Consider the following 22,028-nt stretch of genomic DNA (forward strand, 5'->3'; position numbering starts at 1 on the left):
TTTTATGTTGATTTTTTTTTTATTAGCAATAAATTAATGTGATATTATCGCATGTCACATTATATTCAATTCAAATATCTAAAAAAAAAAAAATCTGTAAAGCAAGCCCCCAATCTCTAATCTCCAAAGTAGTCTTGAGCCCCAAATAGATAAAACCAAAAATTTTAAATTTTCAAGATACCTTTTGGGATGCAATAACTCTGCACCTAATTGGTGTAGTTGTTTTTTAGATGAATGTCTTGACTGTTACATGAGCAGTCTCTGATTAGGCTAAGCAGCTGCCTGTTTGTCTCCCTGATCATCACACCTTTTGCAAGACAATAACTTGGCTTCTTTGTAAGGAAGAGTGTTCAAATTTGATGTAGATGTTCATTAGGTGATTTTTATACGCCCACATTTTCATGTGGACGTATATTGTCGTCCCCCCTGTTTGTCCGTCCGGACATCCGTCCACAATTTGTTTGTGGACACTCTACAGGTCACAATTTTTATCCGATTTCAACGAAACTTGAAATATAGCTTTATCACCCTAAGATCTTGGTTCCTTTCGATATTGGCACCATAACTTAATGGATTATGGCCCCTGATTGTACGAAAAATTGTGTTTTTAGCTTGTGGACACTCTAGAGGTCACAATTTTGATCCGATTTTGATGAAACTTGAAATGCATGTTTATAACCCAAAGATCTCGGTTCCTTTCGATAATCGCGCATATAGGATCGTAACTTCCTGAATTATGGCCCCTGATTGTACGAAAAATCGCGTTTTTGGCTTGTGGTCCCTCCAGAGGTCACAATTTTTATTCAATTTAAAAAAACGTTTTAGTATATCACCGTTGCACCGTAATAAAGGTTGAGTTCGAATTTCGTGAAAATCGGACCAAAACTGACGAACAAAATGGTCGCTGCTTGTACGCGAATGGTGTAAAAATATGGTATATCAAGGTTGTGGACCCTATAGAGGTCACAATTTTTATCTGATTTTGTTGAAACTTGAAATGTAAGTTTATAACCCAAAGATCTCGGTTTCTTTCGATATTCGCGCATATTGGACCGTAACTTCCCGAATTATGGCCCCTGATTGTACGAAAAATAGCGTTTTAAGCATGTGGACCCAATATATATAGAGGTCATAATTTTTATCCGATAAAAAAAAACAACGTATTATTATATCACTGTTACATCCTAAGCACGGCTGAGATCGAATTTCGTGAAAATCGGCCCAAAACTGACCCTATAGAGGTCACAATTTTTATCCGATTTTGTTGAAACTTGAAATGTAAGTTTATAACCAAAAGATCTCGATTACTTTCGGTATTCGCGCATATCGGACCGTAACTTCCTGAATTATGGCCCCTAATTGTACGAAAAATCACGTTTTTAGCTCGTGGACCATATACTAAGTCATAATTTTTATCTGATTTAAAAAAACGTATTACTATATCACCGTTACATCCTAAGGATGGCCGAGTTCGAATTTCGTGGAAATCGGTCCAAAACTGACAGACAAAATGGCCGCCCTTCGATCTCAAATAGCGTAAAAATATGGTATATCAAGGTTAGTCACAATTTTAATACGATTTTGTTGAAACTTGAAATGTAAGTTTATGACACAAAGATCTCGTTTTCTTTCGATATTTGCGCATATCGAATTGTAATTTCCTGAATTATGGCCCTTGAATGTAGGAAAAATTGCGTTTTTAGATTGTGGACCCTATAGAGGTCATAATTTTTATCCGATTTAAAAAAAAAACGTTTTAGTGTATCACCGTTACACCCTAAGGACGGCGGAGTTCGAATTTTGTGAAAATCGGCCCAAAACTGACTGGCAAAATGGAAGCTCCTCGTTCTCCAATAGCGTAAAAATATGGTATATCAAAGTTGTGGACCCTATAGAGGTCACAATTTTTATCCGATTTTGTTGAAACTTGAAATGTAAGTTTATAACCCAAAGATCTCGGTTTCTATCAATATTTGCGCATATCGAATTGTAATTTCCTGAATTATGGCCCTTGATTGTAGGAAAAATCACTTTCTTTTTAGCTTGTTCTCTATCCATCTCTCGAAAATGTGGGCGTATCCTGCCTGGCAGCTGCTGGTTTTGAGCAAGTTAGATGATGAGTATATCCTGTTTTTTCATATGTTCTGCAAATCTGCCAAATCGAATAACCAGACGAACCCATTTTAATCCGGGGACAATTACCGAAAAAAACCTAAGCAACACATAAAAGTTGTTGTTGGGTCATGCAGGCATAAAAATTATTTGGAACTCTGGCTAGGTCACGCATGAAAATCTAGGTGGGTAATGGGTCATGCTAGGTCACACATAAATATAGTTGGACACCCTAGTTTGGTCATGGATCACAACAGGCCCTGCATAAGTGGGACACTGCATGTGGAGAGACCACTTATGCAAACTGCGGGGAACTCTAGGTGTTTTTTTTTTCAGTCGGCAATTTCTCCCATTTACACCATTCAGCACGGCATTTCCTTTATGAAGTGTATGAACTACATGTAGTTATAAAACATCCCAATGCAGGTTGTATTATTGTAAGCATTCTTATGCGGCTTTTGATCTTTTACTTTAGTTTTTGTGTTGCAGCATCCCCCCCCCCCCCCGGAACTATTATAAAATTAAGGCCGTCTAGACCACGGACGAACATGGAAAATAAGCATCTATAGGTACCTTAAAATTATTCACAACAATTAGTACCCATACCCCAAACATATGGAAAATATGAGCAAGAAACCACCTTTCGAAAGAGTACAGGTAGTAGAAAATACGATTTTTGCAGCAAAAATTACCGCAAACTACTCGAAACTATAAGCGCCGGACAAACTCCAGATTGTAGGTCAAAGACGTCGTCACTGTACGGTCTCGCTGAAATCAGCATGATACGAGGTGCGGCACATGTACAGTGGCACATTACTTTTACACTATTTGCGTACAGAGTGGCCATTTTGTTTAGCTGTTTCGATCTGATTTTCACGAAATTCGAACTCAATCGTCATTCGGGTGTAACACTGATATTAGTGATGGTCCGATATGACACCTATCGGTTTTACCGATATCAGATATTGACTGCGAAATATATCGGCCGATACAGATACAATTACCGATATTGGTGGATATAAAACTATTACACATTAAAATACCTCGAATGACATGATAATCTATGTAGATATATGTCATTGTACCCCATAAACATTACAACATGGGGACCATATGGGGAAAAACTGGCCCGTGGACCCAGTTGATACCACAAGGTCCCGATATAGGGGCCATATTATCTTACCACATACAAATGTACGCAAATACACTTTATTTTCATATATATATTAATATCACAGAGGCAAGCCAAATGATATAATGGTTACTTCTTTTTTACATTGATTATATGACCGTATAGTGTGTGTATCTGGGACCAATATGGGATCTATATGGGATTTCCCACATTAACAACTCTGTTTTTGTACACATGGGGCCAATATGGTGTCCATGTGGGATTACCCGTGTGTGTATCAGGGGATAATATGGTATCTGTATGGGATTACATATAACTTTTGTATATCTGGGGCCAACATGGTATCCATATGGGATTACTTATTAGTCTATGTATAAGTTCATTACTGAATCCATACTTTTAGTTTTGTGAACCAATCTGCACAGAAAGTATTACGCATATGGGCACCAGAAGCCTGTGTGGTATGGATATGATATAACCACATTCATGTATATTATGTATACTATTCCAAAAAAAGTAGGGGATATTTGATTTTGGGGGCATAATACTAAAATATGCAAATGACTACGAAAAAAGTCACTATAGAACCTAACAGTTACATGTGACGCCCAAACGCGCCGATAGCTACCGCATGGAATGCAGGTGATGCTTGGGATCATCATGGGGGTCCAACCCAAGATTTGCACGACTCTGACTTTGAATGTTACAGTCATTGTGGCATTGAATTCCAGGGTGGAAACATCAGTTTAATTGTTTTAGTGACCGGAAAACAAATTTTGATATGCGTCGGCTTACCCAAAATGAAAGGTTACGTGCCCTTGGCATGCTACAGATCGGCACAACACAGGCGGTTGTGGCGCGGACGATGAATGTTTCTCAGTCTGTCATAAGCAGGCTATGGTCCAGATACACAATCTGTACAGGACAGACCACGCTCAGGTCGACCAAGGGCGACAACTCAAGCCCAGGATCGATTTATCCGTACCTTGGCCTTGAGAAATCGTGTCATCACAGCAAATCAGATCAGCGCTCGTCTTCAAACAGACACTGGTGTGAGAGTGAGTGGCCAGACGATTCGGAATCGACTGCATAGGGGTCACCTTCGTGCCCGACGTCCTCGCGTGATCCCTTGTTTGAGAGATCATCACATTCAGGCAAGACGTCGTTGGTGTAGGGATCGTCAACACTGGGATAATCGACGCTGGAGCAATGTGATGTTTTCAGATGAGTCAAGGTTCACTGTTGATTTTTTGGACAGACGTAGGAGGGTGTGGCGTCGTCGAAACGAGCGCTTCCAAGACGTTAACGTCATCAGACATGATCGATTTGGGGGTGGTTCTGTTATGGTGTGGGGAGGCATCACTGTTGCTGGAAGAACGGCTTTACATGTTGTTGCAGGGCGTGTTACAGGCCAGTACTACCGGGACAACATCTTGGCAGTCCATGTTGTGCCGTTCGCACGACGTCATGGCCGCCGTTTCATCTTCCAGGATGACAACGCAAGATGTCACAGGGCCAGGATCGTTACAGGTTACCTCCAACAACAGAACATCACCACATTACCTTGGCCAGCACTGAGTCCCGACCTCTCCCCCATCGAGCATGTCTGGGACATGCTTGGACAGAGGTTACGTCAACGTCAACAACGTCCTGCCAATGTCCAAGAACTTGCTGCTGCGTTGCAACAGGAATGGGACAATCTGGACCAAAATGACCTTAGACGTCTCATTAGGAGTATGCCACGTCGGATCAATGCTTGTTTGGCAAACAGAGGAGGATTTACCCGTTACTGACTTGGTTGTGATGCTGTGGTAACTTTGCTGTTTGACCCCGGGTATCATTTTACCCTAAAAATGGTCAGTCTGTGCCTTACTTAGTCTAACGATCATTTGGAATAAATCGATGAATGTGAACTTCATTTCATTTTGTCATTTGTTTCTTCGTCAGTTTCATTAGGTGACTTTAATAACACTTAAAAATCAAATATCCCCTACTTTTTTTGAATAGTATATATGGGTTCAATATGGTATCCATATGGGATTACCCACATGTGTATCTGGGGCCAATATCTTATCTATATGGCATCTACCACATATAAAATAATACATCTGGGTCCAATATGTTACCCATATGGGATTAGCCACACCTGTAACGTGGAATCATACCCATTGCATTTATTAGATATTAATAAGTATTCAGGAAATTAAAATCAGAAGATCATTAAAGTGTTTATTTGGGATACATTAAACTTATTGCGCCCTCAACAGTTGCATTTACATGACAAGTAATCGCACATACAGGTGCGAATGCGATTTACATTAAACCATGTCGCTTATGCTGTAATTTTACTACACAGATTTGTAAAAGAGCATAAGAATATTTACAAGTAAGGTCTTTTTGCAATTTCTTTATTGATCTACTTTACTTAAAAATATTTTCAATTTCACATTTCCCCTTCAATAAAATTTAATTGTTTTCGCTTAATTAACCATAAACATTATGCAAGAGCTAAATCTGTCTATTGCAAGTCTTTCTTTAGGTCTGAAATGTTATATAAACTATTAATTAGACATTTATTAAAAATACCATAATCAGCGCCCTCGATGACATCTTATTGGTCCGATTTTCATTAGATTTGAATCCGATTTTATGTCCAACGCCGATGATTTACCGAAAAAATGAATAATCAAGTCTTCTTTTTATTATCGTAACAGCGGTAAAAATGACAATCGAGGCTACCGTGTTTCATGAATCAGATTGAAGCAATTTCACTGAAATTTTCAACATTTCCCATTTACATTATAATTCATTTTTTAACTATTATATCTATAATTGTCAGCTCTTTATTTAATCTCCCATAATGTATCTTTAAGTCAAACAATATCAGGGCAGGTAACTTAACAGGTTACCGCACAGGTTGCCTGAAAATTATTTGTAGCAACTTATGTTAGTCGGGAAACACATGGCAGGCTACTTTACCTCGGGAATCAAGGTCGGGGTCGGACGATATAGGGCTGACCTTGAATCTTTCGGATGAGCTGTCCAAAGGTCAAGGCCCGGGGTGCGTGACCTTATCCGGGGACACTAGGGGGCGAAAACCGAAATATATTTTGGGTCGTCTAGGATCTTCGTTATGCGACACCGGCCCGAAGCCGCACCAGGTATTCCGGAGCACCCGAGTCGGCAGATATATCGGTGACCATGACCCATTCAGATGACCTTGACCTATCGGGGTCAAGGGGGCTGAGATGACATGTCGGAAGGTCAAGGTCCGGTGGTCGTAACTTTAATATTTCCGGGGCCTCTGCAGCAGCTTTTCCAGATCAAAGTTCAGGAAAAGGGGCATGGGCCCCGAAAGTGGGCTTTAGGTGTGTTTTGCACGGAACTGTGGGTAATCCACTAGTAACACCAATGCTGATTGGTTAATCAAATGTCTGACGTCATAGGGTCAAAACCCGCTCGCAACAACCTTCATGTAGTGTAGGCCATCGAAAGTATAAAAAAAAAACGAAACGAAATATTGATTTGTTTTTTTATAGTTCAAAATTTCGTTTTACTTGTCTTTACTACACTAGGATCAGGAAGAGTTGTTATATAACCCTCGTTCTGGATGATGTGTGAGGGATTAGCTAATGAAACGGTCTGTATGGCAAGTTTTGGGCGTGACGTGCACGGAACTTTGGGTAAACCACTAGAAACGTCAACGCTGATTAATCAATGTCTGGCGCCAAAAGGTCAAAAGCCGCTCGTATGACACCTGACGCGACCTTCCACTACAACTTGTCAGATCTTCGTGTAGTGTAGGCCATCGAAAGTATAAAAAAAAACCAGACGAAATATAGAATTGTATTTTAATCAGATTGCTTGTAAGGAGGACTATATCAGATGTGAGATATTACACGTGTTCATGCAAACCATGTCGCGCAAAGCGAGCTTTTATATTCGGTATTATGTATATAATGTTCTTTTTGATATAGTTTGTATTTGGTTATTGTAATTTGTAAATACAGCTGATGGCTAGTGACCTATAGACCCATTAAGCCTTACCCTTTAACCCAAATCCACGATCCTCGGCAATCACGTGCCCTAACCCTGTTTACATCTCGTGACCTTTAGGAAATAAGCAGGTGGCCTTAATATTTAGATCTGACCACAAACGCTCGCCAGTAATTTTAACTGATACAAGTGCGTTACGTATATAGCTGTGTGACAAATTTATAAAAATTTAATGGGGTATATGGTACTATTTGTTCGTTGTACATTATCTAGATGTAACCAATTGCGATAACGAACGATAAATATATTATTTCTGATTTATGCGCACCTTTTAAATACAGATAAGAACGTGCCACCCAGTCTTTCAAACATACTATTATTTACTAATGATAACCTGGTCTGATATAATAACATAGTTTTCGCAAAATAGCACAGTCGCGTAAAAAGTGGGGGGGGGGGGCATGCAGGCCTACGCAAAATACCAATACGTTATGACAAATTTATAGTGGAACAAATAACAGGCCTATAAAATTTATAAAGTTTGGAATAATATATCAAAACTGTAGGCGGATACTAAAAGCATGCAAGAAAGGATGTTTCTGTAACTTGTTTAATTGTTTAATTATTCTTTATTGAATTAAGTTTCCTCCCAAGTTTCCAATATTATCAAAATTAATAAGGCTCTAATATTGGCATCCTAGCCATGGCATGCTGACTGTTAATTGTGGGCTATAGTACCCTGACGTCAATACGGTAACTTTCTGTCTGTGGTGACTTTCTATATATACGGTACATCTAATATTTAAATATTAGGCCTATTATGTTTAACATTAATAACGAAATCAGTAAAAATATCCTAAAGAATTTAATGCCATTTTAAGATTTCGAACTATTACATTAACAATGAAATTAGTAAAAATTCTAAAGGATTTAATGGCTTTTTGTTATTTAGACCAATGACAATAGTTCCCCTTTAAAGGATAAAGGCCTATAGTAGGCCTACTGCTACTAAATTTTTGGTATCTGGAATCCGTAGGAGTGTGGGAAATTAATGAGTAAACCGGTTTCGGATCGGGAGTCCCAAAATATGGTTGGCTGAAATATACGGAAGCAGGTGGATCACGTGGTTTATGACGTAAGAAGGAATCCCTTCGCCAGTGGAAACCTCGGCGAATTTTAGACTACGTTGTGGCTATTTTCTTTCTTTTTATGTCGCATATGTATGAAAAAGATTTAAATTATGGCTGGTGTATTCGATCTAGAACTCCATGATACTCCAGAAGAGGAGGAAGAAATCTCAGATGAGGAATATTTCGTTCCCGACGAAGCCTCAGAGGTGAGTATGGGAAACAAAGTGGAATCTTCTCAGTCGGTCTTTTGGCCTCATTTCAGTAGTCTCACGTAATACTAGGGTTCAATAACCGATGAATATCGGATAGAAAGAGTATCACGTGTAGAAAGAAATGAAATCGAAATTGTAACAATATTAGTATTTTACCTTTTCTGTGAATCAAACCAAGAGATATAATATAACCTTACTTCTTATTCGAACTGATCGGAAGGGTCCAAGGCAAGGCAAAGGGGGCTAAGTTAGTGCGTAAGTCAGTAAGTAAGTGAAGTCTGAAAGGTGTACCTACCCGATGCCCCCCCCCCCAAAAAAAAAACAACAAACAAAACAAAACAAACCAAAAAATAAAAAAAAAACGTACCGAATAAAGCCCCTAACAATGATATTAATAATGGCCATATTTAAATAATGTTTAAAAAATGATAGACTTTTATATGTTGTTGACTGGATTGGCATCATAAATGACAATACATGAATCTACGTACATGTATCATTGGAACAATAATTGCTCATCTGGATTGGGCTTTTTGTATTTTCAGGGGGGTTGGGTGGCCGAATGATTGAGTCAAGTGGCGTGGTTTTGATTTCCCGCTTGTACTTGTATGTTACAAGAAGGAGGGTCACCTTGTCCAACCTTGTGTGTTTTCTCCAGGTCCTCCGAATTACTCCCACTGCTAAAGACTCCTACAGTACTAGCAAGGGAATTATTAAAATAAAATTGAACCGAAATGACCTAGTTTGTGTCAAGTGGATGTTAAACCCCATTTCTCTCTCCCACTCTCTTTTTTTATTTTCAAATTCAGGCGATCGATTACGCTCCTTTTACAACAAGGCCTGGATTTACTGATAAATTGTTCTACACATAGGCTACACGCATCAAAACATAGTCGGATTAGTCCATGCTGTCGGTGTCATCCCTGTCTAATTGTAGAACAATTGAGTTGATTTCTTTTTGAAGATCTTAGCGTCCCATTAATTCTTGCTACTCTATTATGGTACATGTATAACCAATACAATCCATTAAAAACAAAAGAATATGTTGGCCTACATCGCTGTTAATCAAAAATTTTGTTAGAAAACATTTAACCTCTGTCACCCAGGCCAGATATCATTGTATAAATATGTCCGCCACCACAAGCTATGGTCTGGGCACTTATTATAACACAAAATCAGTTTTGATCTAGTCTGCTTTCTAGACCGGGGGGTTGGATGGCCAAATGGTTAGCACGCGCACACTGTATCAGGACCCCCGTCATCGAGTCAACTGGCGTGGTTTGGAATTTCCAGTTGTACGTGACAAGGAGTAGGGTCCACCGGTTTCCTCCCACTGCTAAAGACCCCTACGCCCAAGAGAATTATTGAAATAAAATTAAACCATATGTTAGTCTCGAAATGACCTAGTCTGTGCCGACTGGACATTAAACCCCATTTCTCTCTCTCTCTGACTCGCTTTCTAGATGGTGATGATGGAAAACCACCATGTATACTAGTATATATGTGGGAAATGGAGACACTCATATAAAGTTAGTAGAAAAATTATGAATGTAACTAATGTAAGGGTGTTACTAACTGGAAATCAGTGAGAGGGTTTGTAGCTAAATTTTGATACCTATACATATACTGTAGTCCAAATACATCATCAAAACACACAGTTTGTTGTAGTAGTACACAGGAAGGCATCTTTAAAACAGAACATTGTGAAGCAACAAATATCATAAAAATGACAATTGCTGTAGAAAATACACTTAATTTTTGACTATCGTGAATCAAAGATTATTCTGAGCTGGTTTTTGTCAGTGCTTTGTGGTAAAAAAATATGCTTTTGTCTTTTTAATGCTTATATTATTGTCATAAAGCAATGGTGAAAGTACAGTGTACCATCTTCATTAGCCCAGTCGAAGTAAAACGTTAAACCCTATTTCATTTCATCTATGATGTACTCTCAATTTATTGGGTAATGGTATATAATTACATTGCTAAAAATGAGAAATTGATGATTACATTTGAAAAGTAATAATAGTAACTAATATTTAAATTACATTTGCAATACATTCAGGCCTGGAAATGATAAGTTCAACTGTACCTGACAAAATGTCAGCCACTAGTGAATTAATATCTAACATTTTGTACTTTGTGCCCGACATGTATTAATAGGCCTAATACAAACAGTGAAAATAGTGAAATCTGTGCCGGAGAAAATGACAGGCACCTGAGGCATTGTGCCGGACAAATCCTGAATTTGTGCCCGACTTTTGTCACAGGTGCCTTATGTACATGCTTACATGTAAATACATTGGCCCAAGACATGCTACTTTCATCTAGATAGTCCTGATTGGAAAATCTGCTTTGTGCACTGCCTTCATTTGTCACAATTAACCAGAATGTTTCTACTGTAAGATTGGACATAATATATACTTTTGATCTGATTAATCAAGACTATAGAGCATTCTGCCACATGACACAATGTGGTCTTGGAATACTTTGATCTATTTATTGTTATTCAAACCTTCAGATTATTTATACTCCTTGTAACTAAAATATAACACAAACCTATGAATATTAGACATCATTAGACCTAGCTTTGCATAAGTTTTACAAATATATACATGTACAGCTCATTTCAGTCAGATGGATAATTCCAGAGAATTAGCCAGTGTAGGTTTTAGAGGCATCACAAATTTGTATATATATATTGAGTTAGGTCTCCTGAACTTGCGCCCTAGGGGAATTTTCTAGGTCATACAATGTACATGTACGTACATACAGAGGCTACAACACAATCTGGTCTGATTAAAATGGTAGGCCGACCAACAAACCACACCAGTACCTGAAATGAACTGCCTGTAAATATTAGATGAATGATCTAAAAATAAAAAAAAGAACATATCCTTATTTAAATCATTTTTCGTTGAGGAAGTAACCTTATAAGTTATATAGGCCTACTGTACTGTCAGTTTGTTGATTTGTTATTTATATTACAATATCCGTACATGTACGTGCCCTAGTCACAACCGGTACAGTAACTCTATGTATTTTTTGAAGTCTCAATATCCGTAGCTACATGTACATTGTCATACTGCACACAGCGATCCATCTACGTCATGCTTCGAGAATACATCATTGCCCTAAATGCCGTCCATTTAAAACACTCACATGATCATTTTGGGGCGGGACTTATCGACTGGCCTACTGCTTTGTACACCTGAAGCACATGGTTTATGTAAACAAATGTCAAGTTAGCAAAATGTTGACTTCTGCCACTCCGGTAAAAGCGATATATAATATGTGCTAGTGGGTAATATTGCAATACAATCTTTACCATTGTAAACTGTCTTTACAGTTTCAATCTGTTTATCTTTCAAAACAAGGTTAGATACTCCTAAATTTGTCTTCGCAAACAAAACCGCTTCTGTGAAATTATCTTTCATGGGCGCACCATATTGAATAATTAGTGGACTATCTTACATACACACAACAGCTAAATAATCATGTTTAATTTCATTCAATATGACAATAGAAGAGAAATAAATACTTCTAAAAATTTCTAAAAGCATACTCTGTGTTTTCGACTAAAATCGTTGATGTAAGAATTAAAATGTCGGTTAATTAGCTTAGGGCCTGTTCTCAGGCGGAGCTAGCTGTAGACAGGCAGCCTAAGTTTGGGATGGTACATTGTAGATAATCTTCAGATTTGATGAATTCCTAAAGTATTAAAGATACATTATGGGAGATTCGATAACGAGTTGGCAGTTCTCACAATAATAATTAAAAACTAGATAACGTAAAGGCAATTTGCTGAAAATTGCACTCAAATTGATCCACTATGAACCGAGAACTAAGCGAATAAAATTTCTGCCTTGCCTCGGTCATCATTGCTAAAGTCAGTACGTTAAACAGCATAGTCTCGATTATCCATCATTTAATCATTTAATCGAGAAGGAAAGTTCTGCAGTAAATCGGATCACAATCCACTTAAGATCGCAGGCTAGCGATGCCATCTAGAGTTGGTTATTGTCTGGATAAGTTAATTAATGTCTAATTAATAATTTAGATAACATTTCAGGCCTAAAGAAAGACCTGCAATAGGCAGATTTAGCTCTTGCATATTGCATGTTTAATAATACTGATTGTAAGGTCTTTCTGTACAGCTTTTTATTGTTGCAGTTCCACATACATGTACTGGTATATAAAACTAATTAAAAAAAGAAATACTCTGATGTTTTCCCATTGTATAATATAAGTAGTGAAGAAATTGTGTGGCCAGGTGGTGTAATGTGTTCACTGTATGTCGCAGGGCCGGTCATCTATGCAGATTCTTGCCCCCGGAATTTAACTACATGTAGTGATGTACAGACAAATGTTGTGATCTTACTTGTGTGGCACAAGTAAACCTATCTCAATAGCCTGAGAAGACATCTAAGAAATATAAAAATTCCACATTCTAGGGGTAGGGGTGAGGGAGTGTGTTAAAGATGGGTTCCCACGTAGAAACTGGGTGATTTAATGGTATATATAGACTAAAAACATATTCAAACTAATTAATTTGTCATAATTTTGCTTCAAATCCTTCTCAAACATTGTAATTACGATGGAATGCTCTGCTATAAAAATTCGATCAAATCAGGTCATGTTTACGTCATGTGACTTACCTCTCTTACAAGTCAGAGGAGAATTCATTGCATACATAAGACCATGTTGTCTTTAATCGCTTACTATTTATTACAAATATCGAATCTTAATTAAATTCTCGGATTATCCACTACTCGCATCATTTTCCGTCATTTTTATCTCAGAAAGTGTTGTACGTCTAACTCTTCATAAAGTTTATCAACTTGTACATCAAGCGCTCAATGTTTGCGTGTGACCTTTGACATCACGCGTGCAGAAATTTCTAATCGTCGGGCTGTTGATTAGGGGAACCCTTACATTTTTGTCCTGTATACGCTCCATGAGTGTTTTTCGGGGAATCCAGTATTTTTCAAGTAAGATTGGATATCTCTACTTTCCATATATACCAAAATTACCATACTTTTATTGGAAATAACCACCCAATAAATACTTTTCTGGGAACCCATCTTTAAATTAATATTTATTGTGCCTACATATACATGTACAAGTGAATGTTAGCACCTACAATTTTCATGAATCGTAACTACCAGTGGGTCCTTTTGGCTTACAACTTTTTTGGCCGAATTTTAGATGCTGTTGTCTACTGTAAATAGCCAATGAAAACGTATCTTTTCTAGTTGTGTCTGTGATCTGTTAATAAACTTGCTGAAGTCAATGTCAGCTGTCTAAACGGCAGCTATTCTAAACGAATGTTAGACCTTGTAGTTGTATAGTTTAATAAAAAGATAAGGATATAATTTTGATTAACTTGTGAAATAAAATTTATCCTATTAACTGCTGAAAAATTGTGGGTCATCCTATACCCTGAGATGAAATTCGCCTGTGTTACAAATATAAAATATTTAGCATTGTTGTAGAAATATCCCCTGTTAATTACTGTGTCATGATCGGATCAAGCACCTGAGGCTGGCTGTAATCTGTTTCATACAGTCATCTTGTAGGCATTGATACATGTATTGTGCAATAACAATGTATATTTATGGAGTTTAATGAAAGCTGAGGTTGCAGTCAACTTTTATTTTTCTCTATGCCTGTAAAATGTGATTGGTTAATTAATGTACGTCTACACTCCTGTCAAAAGGATAATCAGTTGGTGATAAAATGTATTGCTTATTCTTGGATCTTGATCAGAAAATATTACCGAAGTCATTTACTGGTATATGAGTTTCACTTCCTCCGTATTTCCAAGTTTGTAGGTGAATTTTTTGAATCTGTTCTGAACAGCAGGACAAATGAATAAAATTTATTGTCATCAATCCTAATTGTCCCTGCCTGTCACACTCTTTGGAACACAATAACTTTCCTTCTAATTGAGCTAGAATGTTCAGGCTTGGTGTAGGTGTTTATTAGGTGACTGAATGCCTTGATGGAGTTCAAATATGAGCATATTCTGCTTAGGGTAAGCAGAGATAAGCAATTTGATTGGTTGATGATTTGGGACATACATGTAACTTTGGTTCTAACTAAGTGAGAGTGATGAAACTTGGTGTATACATGTAGTTTCATTACATCAATACATGTACCTGGACTGAGCATTTTCTGATCAAGGTAAGCAGAGCGATAAGCAGTGTGATTGGTTGAGACTTTGGAACACAATAACTCTCCTTCAAATTGAGTAAAATGCGTTGTTGGAGTTCAAAGATGGGCATTTTCTGCTTAAGGTAAGCAGAGATAAGCAATTTGATTGCTGGATGCTTTGGGACACGATAACTTTGGTTCTAACTAAGTGAGAGTGATGAAATTGGTGTATAGTTTCATCACATCAATACCTTGACTAAGTTCCATAATGAGCATTTTCGGCTCAGGGTAAGCAGAGCGATAAGCAGTTTGATTGGTCGAGACTCTGGAGCTCAACAATTTAACAAAATTTGGGTAGCAAATGGCAGGGTTAATTTTTTTATTTTTAGATTTGGTGATATTGTCTTCAAGAAGGCAAGTCTCTATAACTCAATATCATCCGCAGTCTTCGACATTGCAAACATGACTTATTAGTTTATTTAAATCAACATTGATGTTGTTATCTTAACGTGAAAAGATGGGCTTCTGATATCCAATATTTAAGGATGTAGAGTAGTCTAAGATAAGTACTAACTTTTCAAACCAATCTTAGGACTTTCCATACTTGTTCCATGTGTAAAATAACCCAGAGGACACATAACAGTCCGACCGTTAGTTGTGTAATAATGGAGATTCAACCTGAAAGAAAAAACTATTTAGAGCAAACGAAAAGGTTTTCCCGACCTAGATCAGTTCTTAAATAAATTATGATGTTCTACACACTGTTCACGTCATCCGCAGTTTAACACTATATATGACGTTAGAGACGAAGAAGCCTATTGATTTTCAGCGATTTCCGATAATAACTGCCAGAATTATGGCCCTTGATCACTTTGAAAAATGTTGTGGACGCTCTAGAGGCTAAAGTTAATATCCAATTGACTTTAAATTTATACACAGTGTTTAAGGTCATGAGACGAAGAAGTCTATTCATTTTCAGTGATTTTGCGATAATTTATACAGTTTTTAAGGTCATGAGACGAAGAAGCCTATTGATTTTCAGCGATTTACGATAATTAATGCCAGTGTTATGGCCCTTCATCACTTGAAAAAATCTTGTGGACACTCTAGAGGCCAAAGTTAATATCCGATTGACTTTGAATTCATACACAGTGTTTAAGAACATGAGACGAAGAAGCCTATTGATTTTCAGTGATTTCCAATAATTACTGCCAGAGTTATGGCCCTTGATCACTTTGAAAAATGTTGTGGATGCTCTAGAGGCTGAAATTAATATCCGATTGACTTTAAATTTATTCACAGTGTTTTTAAAAGGTCATGAGATCAAGAATCCTATTGATTTTCACTGATTTCCGATAATTACTGCCTGAGTTATTGTCCTTGATCACTTTGAAAGGTCTTGTGGATGCTTTAGAGACCATAGTTATCATCTGATTGATTTTATATTTACATGTATACCCTGTGTTTACGCCTATATATAATCGTTTCGATTGACTTTAGAGTGATACACATAGTTTAAGGTCTTGAGATGAACAAGTATATTGATTTTCATTTCAATGATTTTTGATAACTTGAACAGCTAGATCTATGATATTAAATGTTTTGTATATTAAATGTAGCATGGGCCAAACAAATTCTAATGATTTTCTGATAATTACTCAATGAGTTGTTATTCTTAATCAGATTTTAGTGTATAAATGTTTCATTACTGACAAGTAAAAATATGCAACAACTCTTGTTGACTGCCCAGACGATTTAGCTGTTGTGGGCGTATGATTTGTTGCCTGGCAACCTATCTTTATATGTGTTTAAAGTGAATATAGGGTGTGTTTTAACTTTCTATATATTGAATTCAAATTAATGATTCACGGAGTACTAAATAAGCTTATTAAATATTTCAATGTAGTTTAAGGTGACACCAGTAATATCGCAGCTGGTCCTAATATTTGATGACAGATTATGTAATGTGCCTTTATTTTTCATTCAGACGAAATTTAATCTATACATGTACATAATACAAAAATTTGAGCGACAGTATGATAAAACAATCCGATTTGAAATCTAATACCTAGGCCAATAACTAAAGTTATTTTAATAAAATAGTTTGCATCTTTAGATGAAAGTACAGATAAGATAAAAAGGTATGTTTAATTTGTGTATATAGATGCGCAGAAAAGCCATTTTGAAAATAGATCCTAAAGAAGATGTAATGGGATAGATATAGATATTATTATGTTATATAAAGCAATGGAGGTATGACAAATGTAGGTTTTTGACATACATATACATGTACGTGGGACTACAAAAGATTGTGTCTCAAAATACTTCTGAAATGTACATTTTCGAATGAAAATTTTTTGTTTATTTTTCATAGCCCTATCATCATTGTAAGATAATTAAAAAAGTGATATCATTGCTCTAGATATCGTATATTGGATCAAAAAAAATCTTATATCATAATTAAATATAAAATGACACATTTTTACATGTATTTAAAAAATTGATCACAACATATAAAAAATTGGTGATGCACGTTTTTGATGTTGCACTGCATGAACTATGCAAAAGAAATGTAATTTTTACTCAGATGGATGCCTCTAGAAATAATTAAAGATCTCTACGTGTTACAAAGGATAGGTAAAAGCAGATTAGACTTGAATTTAGGATTGGCATGTAGAAATCTGGGTATAAATAATATAATATTACATACTGATTATCATTCCGTAAAATCCATGTCAAGTTTGATGATGATTATTACAAACATAATAATATGGTCATCAAATTACAATACAGGAAATTAAGACATCTGTACCAAACTAATCAGTTGACTTTTCCTATTTACATTTTAAGTGGTTGTTGAGTGCCTCTTTATATAAAAATATATCAGTTACATGTAATTCAATATCCCTTTCAATAGTGAAAATACTCTGCCTCATGCACAGTATCCATGTCTTTTGTACCTGCTTGTATGAGTTAAATACATTCTATGTAGGCTTACTATGGAAATGATTGAGGAAAAGTATTGTTTTGCGTAAATACATGTAGTACAAATGTATTATGTCATGCTGATTAATATTCTATATTTAATACATATATCAGACATATTAAAGGTATTAGTATAACCATCACACCTATAATGTCAACAATCAGTATAAACATATTGTTTAGGTTAGTTCATATGTTATGTACAGTAGTTAGGGTGTTTAAACGACAGGTGTTTTAATACATTGACACTGTATACACCTGTATTATATATACAATACCACCAGCCAGACAGTTGCACCATATATTGAAACTGGATAATATACCACTACTTACCTTCAGATATGATTTATATCTTGGGTTAGGAAATTTGAACTATCTACAGTTTGTTGTAAGTGAGCATACATATTAAGTACAATAAGGATTATGTGATTCTTTCTAACTTAGAGTTGTGTTAATTTCAGATAAAAGCATTCTGATATTTGACATTTACAGTTGGATCTAACTGCTATCTATATGTACATGTACAGTAAAAGGAGAATAAAAACTGTTTTATATTAACTACAACTGTGTGTATTCTAAAGTGATACTGTTACTTAAAAATTTTGACAAATTTTGGGATTTGAATAAATGTCTTGATGGATAAGCGCTTTTCGGGAAGGTCTACAGAAGTATTCACATTAGATTTATCCGATTCAGAATCAGTTTGTACCGATGATTCTCTTTCAAGTCCAGATGAAGAGGTTGGTTGTAATCTTTTCTTTATTCAAATTACAATACCACGTAACTACTTAATTTTAATTGACTTGACCTCATGTAAAAGAAATGTTCAATGGCAGGATTTTACTTTCTAAACAGATAATTCAAAAGGTTGAATAAATATTGACTTTCTATCTATTTAAATACATTTTCAAATCAATCATTTCAAAGTGATGGGTAAAAGCTACCTATTTACATGTAGATACAATTTTACAAACATGAAAAAGTGATTTAAGTATAATATCAGTACATTCATGCCTTGTTTTAAATATAAGGTTTATAATCATTATGGTCAATAAATTTATGAAACAGTAATTAAATTTTTTCAATACAATAAGTTATAATATCATAAAAATATATAAGAAGTTTATACTGAATGATATCGCCTAAGAACTAATAAATAGTTTTGTCATACTCATGGCTGAAAATATTTTAAGTTTTGATGACCAATCAGTTGGAAAAATGTACCAGGAGACGTGTTCAGCTTATATAAATTATTATTGTACATGTAATTTGAAAGATCAAAATAAGATTTATTATTGCAGTTGGAATAGATGGATGGGGCATGGTTGACCTTGAGATATTTTTCTAGTTATTTCGGACTACTTTGAAAATAAAAAAAAATTGTAAATTGTCCTATGCTGTAAATTGAGTTTCAAAATATTAAATCATACAAAAATGTTTGGCAAAAGGTTCAATGAATGTGAAACTGATGCTACATGTAATTACGCCATCAATGTTAGAAAATATATACATGTGGCGAATAGTACATGATGTAAGTTAGCTACATGTAGATTTACCAGACTCTGGCCTGACGCACATGAACAAAATCATTCTTGTAGAATGGGCTTCCATAGGAATATAAAGACAATTACTAGGTTTCAGCATGCTATACAATGTATGGAGTATTGACAACTACATGTAACAATGTATTATTGCATCATTATAAACAGCTGTAATATCTGGCAATATCTCCTTAAACACCATTATTATCAGCTAGCGGTTTGATATCGTCTCTCACTTGATCACTGAATAATTTCTACTATTTACATTAATAAGTAATGGATTTCTCTTCCATTTACCATTTATGCTTTGAATCTATATCTTGAGATGTAAAGTGGCAGAACCTTCTGTATATCCTACCTCTGTAATGCTGTTTATTAAGAGTATTTAGGTATTTTAAAATTGCTGCCGGTAACAAAGGGTATGTCACTCTTTTCTAACTCTATGTGTGCTGTATCAGAGTGACAGTAGAAATTTCAGTTTGACTCAGTACAAAGGGTTTCACTAATAAATGTTGCCATCCAGTCAGTCTTGATTGCAATTAAAATGTTTTGAGAGTGATTGGAAGCAAACGTTTTGATGGATGAATTACACAGTTTGTACGTGAGAAGGCATCTTTTATATCTGATGAACTTATTATACACAATGTTTTTAGGCCATAAGAGTTCTTGAGACAAAGAATTAAGCCTTTTGATTTTCAACAATTCAAATACTTACTGCCACAGTTATGGGCCTTATCTTGTGGACGATCTAGAGACCAAATTTATCATCCAATTGACTTTAAATTTATACACAGTATAACTAAGACCATGGTGTGGAGAATCCTATTGATGCACAGTTTGACAGTTTTGTAAGGCAATTGGTGTACCTGTATAAATATGCATACATGTATACATTATATACTCAGGACAGTAAGCCTAATAAAAATAATTCCAGAAAGAGATATACATAAATAACAATTATAATAACAAATCAACAGCTTCTGTTCTTGAAAGCTCTCCAGTAAACAAATAAAATAAACCAGGCTATATCAATTCTCAGCTGTCCTGCATGTATAGTTATGTACATGTGTACCATATTAAAATGGCGTACCAAATAAATTCTTATATGCAAGGAACCCTACCGAAAGGGGTACCAAGTCGAACTGCTACACTGGTATTTCAAAATACATATATCAGAAAGAGCAGTTCTGTACATGCCAATTCAGTGGGTTTAAGCCTTTGTCATTCTTTTCTTATGCCATTAAACAATCACATTTGGTATCTTGATATTGTGCATTATGCATTGTAATGAGAACAGTGACAATAAATATTGTTTTGCATATCAAATATGTAATTCTCATATTACTTGTTTTGTTCAAAGTTTTCATCTGCGTGAAGTACATCATGTCATCCATGTTATGTGTATCCAAATTTACAAGTGTATCTGAATGAAATGAGCAATAGTCCTCTAATAATAATTTTGTTTACTGTTCTTTTATTAAATTACACTGATGACATATCACACATATTTAAATATTTATAAATTATATTTTAGGAATCTACATGTATATAGGTTAGAACACAACAATAGATAATAGAGTTTAATTTACTATTATCATAATTCACTTGTGTTGACAATGATATCTATACCCTATTCAAATGTGATATATTATATAAACTACTGTCAGTTGTGACTATAGATTAGAATATTTAGCCTGAGAAATGTTATAAGATGTGATAATCTGAACATATTTTAAATAAGAAATGTGTCAAAGGCTGCCTTGGCTAGAGTAGAAACGAAAAGAAATGGGGTTTAACATCCTGCTGTTCTCGATCTGCTCCAACTGGGCTAATGAAGACAAGCATTTGCCATGCTGTGCTATAAGGGAAATTTTGCCTGGACAGTGACACTACAGCCTACTCTTATATCGAATTCCAACTGTCAAGGGTTCTTTTGCGTGCATACCCAATGTGGTCATGGGATCTCGGATTTTCATCCCATCCGAACGGCTATACATGTACATGTACATTGTCTCTTGGCTGGCCCTCTTTCCGACACCACTGACATGGATGAACTACGCCGTAATGAAGTCCTATGAACTTTCTCGGCCAGTGCAGGGATCAAACAAGGGACCTGGGTTAGCTGGCCGAATCTTACTCGCTGAGCCCCCTTGGTTAGAAATAGACATCTATTAGTTTTTTGTTCCTTGCCTTTCGAGGAAAAGCAGATGACACTTTTTGTGACACAGTCAATCTGCTTCTAATAGAGATAGAATTTTCAGCCTTAGTCATACATGTTCATTATGTGATGAATGTGAATGGTTGATACATTGTACTTTAGAACACAATTATCATGCTTTTGATTGAGGGGGAGTGACTTCTAGTTTTAGTTTCATTACATGGGTACCTTGACTAGGTTTGTTTATTACCCTTTTCTGCTTAGTATGCAGTTTGATTGCTTAATACTTTGTACGTAGATAAATGTGCAAATAATTAAAGTGTGTTATCTACAGGTATTTTGGTATTGAAGTGGGGGACACCAGCCCCATTGTTTGTTTTTCAATATTCTTGATAATTATCCAAGATAAATATCTTATTGGTGTGTAACTATATCTATTTATCGCTATTTTTCTGCAGAAATACAAACACATTTTAGCCTTTCTTCATATTTTCACATTTAGTTTGTGTATACCGCGCCCAGGTACTTAAACATACATTATGCAAGAGCTAAATCTGCCTATTGCAGGTCTTTCTTTAGGCCTGAAATGATATCTAAATTATTAATTAG

The 22,028-nt window shown here is 35.8% G+C and overlaps 1 protein-coding gene across 6 annotated transcripts in view; it reads left to right on the plus strand.

Moving 5' to 3' along the window:
• Nucleotides 1-8,368: 8,368 nt before the first annotated feature.
• LOC126824892 (ribosomal protein S6 kinase beta-1) overlaps nucleotides 8,369-22,028 on the plus strand; it is a 47,983-nt gene continuing 34,323 nt past the window's right edge. For 4 of the 6 annotated variants that reach the window (XR_007681670.2, XM_050554322.2, XM_050554323.2 and 1 more), the window contains exon 1: nucleotides 17,902-18,460. Coding sequence is in view for 5 of the 6 variants with exons in the window: in XM_050554322.2 (XP_050410279.1) it covers nucleotides 18,356-18,460 (105 nt within the window). In the remaining variant the exon portion in view is untranslated. Of the gene's footprint in view, nucleotides 8,577-17,901; nucleotides 18,461-22,028 lie in introns of those variants that run through there. The other 2 variants (XM_050554321.2, XM_050554320.2) reach the window with 2 other exon arrangements.

The sequence above is a fragment of the Patella vulgata genome, chromosome 6, assembly GCF_932274485.2.
Source record: "Patella vulgata chromosome 6, xgPatVulg1.2, whole genome shotgun sequence".
In the NCBI taxonomy this organism is placed as follows: Eukaryota; Metazoa; Mollusca; class Gastropoda; family Patellidae; genus Patella; species Patella vulgata.